The 6000-nt window shown below is 44.0% G+C and overlaps 1 protein-coding gene across 1 annotated transcript in view; it reads left to right on the top strand.

Annotated features, from left to right (window-relative positions):
* Atg2b (autophagy related 2B) overlaps positions 1-6000 on the top strand; it is a 64535-nt gene that overhangs the window by 8386 nt on the left and 50149 nt on the right. The window contains exons 2-4 of the mRNA XM_021179653.1: positions 1912-2074; positions 4963-5115; positions 5822-5924. Of these exons, the coding sequence (XP_021035312.1) occupies positions 1912-2074; positions 4963-5115; positions 5822-5924 (419 nt within the window). The remainder of the gene's footprint in view (positions 1-1911; positions 2075-4962; positions 5116-5821; positions 5925-6000) is intronic.

Raw genomic sequence — 6000 nt, 5'->3', positions numbered from 1 at the left:
TCACTTTGTAGACCAGGCTGGCCTCGAACTCAGAAATCCGCCTGCCTCTGCCTCCTGAGTGCTGGGATTAAAGGCGTGCGCCACCACGCCCGGCTGCATAGATTTTTTTTTTTAATGCTATAGGAATAAACATTTCTTACTGGAAAAACAAAACAAGTTGACTGTAATGGTTTTTCTTTTGATTAATGAAGATAGGCTTAGGCCTATTTATAATGATTTAAAATCCCTGATGCAAAATGACAATCCCTCTAATAACCCTACATTTATTTATTTATTTAACTTCTCACTTATTCATTTGTGTATGTGTACAAGAGCATGCATATGTGTGTACTGTGTGTGTGGGGGTGTGGATGTGTAGAAGAGTGTGCTGTGGCATGCACACAGAAGTCACAGTGCAATCTGTGGTAGTGAGCTTTCTTCTTGCCCCAGATTATCAGGCTTTACCTCCTGGCCTGTGCGGTTCCTTTTTGTCAGCCTAATAGAAAGGAGGAAGAGAAGGAGGGAAGGAGAAGGCTGAGTCTGATCGAGATTGGTTGATTGTCCTGAGCTTCCAGGGTGCTGTCTGTAGTCAGAGACTGCAGGAGAGTGGGCTTCGAGCATGAGCGTCAGTAACTACTGGAAGCTGACAGTGTGAGTGCTGACTAAAGGACACAGCTGCCCAGAACGTCTACAGTGAGAAGGGTAGAGAAGCAAAGGCAGATGATGACAGTCAAGTGAGCGACACAGTCACAGAAGCCACGGGAAATTAGAATGTGAAAAAGTAGGGTAATCCTAGGGGCTAGATGAGAATGTAAGAAAGCTGAGGCCTAGGAAAGTGCTTGCCCTGAGAGCATGAGGGCCTGAGGTTGGCCGCTGAGTACCTCCCAGGAAGCTGGGTACGTGATGTCCCTGTGGAGCTGCACACAAGTGCGTTCCTAGAGCTGCCAGGCCAGATAGTCCAGCACAATTACTGAGGCCTACATCCAGTGAAAGACCGTGTATCACTGTGGAAAGTGACTGAGGACAATGGGGACACCCGATATTGACCTCTGTACTAGGTGCACACACACACACACACACAAAATAGGCACATGTATTATGTGTACCAGTGGGAACATAGCACAAGCACTTTGAGCATTTACCCCACCCCACCCATTAAATAATAATAATAAATAAATGTAAACTTATTAGTTTAAACATTTAATAAAAATCATTGTTGCTGCTGGGTATGGTGGCACACAGTTTTAATCCCAGCACTTAGGAGTCAGACGCAAGTGGAATTCTGTGAGTTCAAGGCCAGCCTGATCTACAGAGCTGGTTCCAGGACAGCTAAGGCTACACAGAGAAACCCTGTCTTGGAAAACAAAGCAAAAAAATCTGTCATTGCTTCTAAATCCTTGGAAAGTCTTTAGGGCTCAGACAGACCTGAGGAAAGCTCTTTGTATTAGTCAGGGTTCTCTAGAGGTCAAGAACTGATAGAATGACTCTACATGGGAAGGGGGATTTACCAGAGTGCCTTACAGGCTGTGGTCCACTTAGTCCATCAATGGCTGTCTACTAATGGAAAGTCCAAGAAGCCAGGAGTTGTTCAGTCCATGACGCTGGATAGCTCAGCTGTTCTTAAGAACACAGAGATATGCATGATCACAGATGTTTTATTTTCCCTGCATGTGTGCCCAGGTCTCTGGAGATCAGAAGAAGGTTACAGATGGTTGTGAGCGGTCATGTAGGCACTAGGAATCAAACCCAGGGTTCTCTGGAACAGCAGCCAGTGCTTTTAGCCACTGAGACTTTTTTCTCCAGCCCAGCCTTGCCTTACATTGTCAGTGCTCAGCACCTCTGTGGGCATCTTCATTCACATCATTGAAAAAGTTGACATTCTGTATTTCTATTTGTCTGATTTCAAAATGAGTCTGTTTTTGTTCTCTCTAGTGTCTCAATGAAATCCTGGAGTCAGCAGATGCACCGTTAGAAGTCACGGAAGGATTTATTCAGTCTATTTCCCTGTCCGTCCCATGGGGCTCCTTGCTGCAGGACAACTGTGCCCTGGAAGTGAGAGGACTGGAGATGGTCTTCCGGCCTCGACCTCGAGTAGGTAGGTGTTTCCTGGTGCCCCTTAACCCAGCTGTAAGCAAGTGAGCGTTGGGTTGATGACTTTCAACTGGGTCTGTGAGACTTTTCAGTTGCTAGGATACGAGGATTTAGCACTGTAGGATGTATGTGAGTATGCCTATAGAAGGGTTTCCTCCTAAGTCATGCCCCAGAGCACTAATGTATACATAATACGTGCTTATTTATTTCTAGTTATCTGAAGTGACTTCTCTCGTTTTGGGGAGTGGGGGTACGGGTTGTTCTAGACAGGGTTTCTCTGTGTAGCCCTAGCTGTCCTGGAACTTATTTTGTAGACCAGGCTGGCTTTGAACTCAGAAATCTGCCTGCCTCTGCCTCCCAAGTGCCGGGATTAAAGGCGTGCGCCACCACTGCCTGGCTGTGACTTCTCTTTTAAAGATTAAAAATATTGAGTTCCCAAATGAGAAAGACTATTCAAAGATTCATGGAGAAATGTTGGGAGGGCATAGGATTAGATATTTTTTTAAGTCAAAATTAAAATTTTTGTTATTTTAATTATATGTATGTAGAGAGGGACTTAGGTTTGTGTGCACATGGTCTCTGTGGAGGTCAGAAGCATCAGATCGCCCTAGAACTAGAGTTACAGCAGCTGTGAGCAGCTGATGTAGGTGCTGGGAACAGAGCTCAGGTCCTCTCTAAGAGTAGTTCAGCTCTTAACTCCCCAGCCTCCAGGACGGGGTTTGACTTCAGTTGGTAAAATCTGAACCAACTGGTGTTGAAGAATAATGATTGCTAGGAATTTATATAGCACTAAATTTGTGACTCACCACATCCATGTTGGTAATAGTTATGTAAGCTGGGCTTGGATAAGCTGATGTGCTCTCTCTCAACCGTAGAGGGGAGCACAGAGAAATGGGTAGAAACGGTAACTCTAGATAAATGCTGTCTGTGTACATATGCATAAGTTATAATCCAAAGTATTTCCTGAAAAACAAAAATTTAAATGATGCTTTGTAGAACCGTAGTGATCTGTTTTGTTGATGTATTTATTTTGAGGCAGTCTCACAGTGCAGCTCAGGCTGAACTTGAACTCACTCTATAGCTCAGGCTGGCCTTGAAACCATGATCTTCCTGCCTCAGCCTCTTGAGTGTTGGAATTGTAGGAGTTTTCCACTACAACTGGAAAAATCTGCTATTTAATTGTATCTGTGTGTGTTGTGTGTGTGTGTGTGTTCATGAACACTGAAGCCAGAGAACATCCTCTGGTATTGTTCCTAATACTCTGTTTACCTTATGTTTTTTGAGACAGGGTCTGATAGAGTCTGGACTCAATTAGGCTCGCAGGCCAGCCAGAGTCCTGGGGATCTACTTGTCCCTGTTCCTCGGTGCTAGGGTTACCATGTTAGACTTTTTATGACCAATTTGGGTTTGAACTCAGGTCCTCATGCTTTAAAAGCAAGAACTTTATGGACTAAGCCATCATCCTAGGTTCCTGATAATTTATTATCACATTGTATCTAGCCAGGTTTGGTAACACACATTTCTGGTCCCTGCTCTCAAGAGGCTGAGGCAGGATGATTGTAAGTTTGAAGCCAACCTTCAAATAGTTAGATAGTAAGATTATCTTGGGGCTGGAGAGATGGCTCAGGGGTTAAGAGCACTGACTGTTCTTTGAGGGGTCCTGAGTTCAATTCCCAGCAACCACAACCATCTGCAATGGGATCTGATACCCTCTATTGGTGTGTCTGAAGACAGCAATGGTGTATTCATATACATAAAATGAATAAATAAATCTTAAAAAAAAAAAAGGTTTTTTATCTCAAACAAAGCAAAAATCCCCCAAACAAGAACGAAAATGATTTCATCACCACCACCACCACCATCACTATTGCTATTATTTTGAGTCAGGATTCCCTGGCTGTCCTGGAACTCAGTATGTAACCAGACTGGCATTGTACTCACAGAGGTCCTCCTGCCTCTGCCTGCCTAGTTCAGAGATTAAAGGCCTGTGCCTCTAGTCCTGGCTCTGATTCTGTCTTTCAACCATGGTGGGCAAATATGTCTCCCTTTCAAAAGTTGAGCCTTGAAGTATTTCCTCTTTAAATGAGCCCATTAAAAAGGCTCTAAGTTCTTCTGTGGAAGGCAGCAGTTGCAGTAGAGTGTCAGTTTGTTCTGAGCACTGTAAGGAGGCTCGTATTTCCTCAGCAGGCCAGAACTGGGAAGGGTTCTCAGGGTCCCTGTGTGCAGTCCCTCCGAGGACACTCATTCACCTGCATTTATACTGACTCTGCATCTGCTGTCGCCTGCTCCTTCTGCTGGACCCTCTCCTGCAGATGGAAGAGTAGGCTTTCCTCAGTCTTACAGTGTTTCTTGGCAACACCTCCCTACTCATTCTTGTCAGCCATCTCTTACCTCTCCTAATGCTGATAAACTGTCTTGAGTGCATACTTATAATTGATTTCCCAGCTTTACTGTTGCTTAGCAGACCTCAGCTTGCAGGCCTTAGTCTGCCACCGTTTTCCTTAGTCAGATCTTATTGAGACACAGCCACGCTGTGTGCAAGTGTGACAGAACACATAGCTCATAAAGCCAAGTGAATACCCACTGCCTGACCCTTTACACAGGACGGTGTAGGCTGGAGCATGGTGCAGTGTATGAGTGACTATACCTACTAGGTTTTGTTGAGTCAATAAAAATAAAACTTGATAAAAATAAAACGAAATAAGAATATATTACAGACTTTTCCCCCCTGTATTTTTGTTGTTATAAGGTGATACTTAATGTCCTATGTAACTTCTAGAATATTTTTACAGGTACCATCATAATGTTGACAATCTACCATAACTATAGTATTTTAAGCAGTGATATGTATAGACCTTTGAGAAACTATCTAGGTGTGTTTGTACTTTGCAGCAACTGGGTCCGAGCCTATGTACTGGTCAAGCTTCATGACCAGCAGTATGCAGCTGGCAAAGGAGTGTCTTAGCCAGAAACTGACAGATGAGCAAGGAGAGGCATCGCAGCCTTTCGAGGGACTGGAAAAGTTTGCAGAAACCATCGAAACAGGTTTGCAGTATGAGCGTCTTCACAGCCCAGGTTTTATGTGGTGGTTTGGGGCCTAAGACCCATTCTGTTGGAGGGATGTTCTCTGGGGCTAGAGAGATGGGTCAGTGGTTAAGAACATAGGCTGTTCTTCCAGAGAACAGGTTCAATTCCCAGCACCCACATGGCTGATCATAACAGCCTGTAACTCCAGTTTCAGAGGATCTGACACCTTCATAAAAACATACCTGGAGGAAAACACCAATGCATAGGAAATAAAAATAAATCAATTATTTTAAAAAAGAATTATTTTTTCACTTGAGAACTGAGGCCGTTTTAAACATTGCATTCAGTTTGATTGTATGCTTTGGTTCCCAGGGTTCTCCTTGTTTAGTTAATTATGCCTGTGGGAGGATCAGGCTAGAGATCAGCCTTGTCCCAAGTGTCTGTTGTGATGGAACTTGGGGATGTGCGTATGGGCAACAGTGTGTTTGGCATAATACAGGCTCTGGGTGCTTAAAAGGAAACCAATCTGCCCTTTTTATTTTGTTATCAGACTAGCAATTATTTCTTTCCTGAGAGTGGATGGTGAAGTTGCAGTGATCAGCACTTGCTGAGAGTAATGGCAGCCCAGGAGTGAAGGGGAGGAAGGGTAGGGTGGGGTGGGTGGGATCGGGTCTTACTTGGTGTACCTGTGGTTTTACCATTGACACTTGCTTGTTTGCTCTAGTACTAAGAAGAGTGAAAGTCACTTTTATAGATACTGTTTTAAGAATTGAACATGTGCCAGAAAATTCTAAAACTGGAGCTGCACTTGAAATCCGAGTAGACAGGTAAGATGATTTTATATCTGAAAGCTTAAGGACCTCACTCTCTGACACTACACTTGAGGATGCTGGACGCTGCGGT

Source organism: Mus caroli, chromosome 12 (assembly GCF_900094665.2).
Source record: "Mus caroli chromosome 12, CAROLI_EIJ_v1.1, whole genome shotgun sequence".
Taxonomy (NCBI): Eukaryota; Metazoa; Chordata; class Mammalia; order Rodentia; family Muridae; genus Mus; species Mus caroli.
The sequence above is the reverse complement of the archived record's forward strand: the minus strand, read 5'-3'. Positions and strand labels throughout refer to the sequence as shown.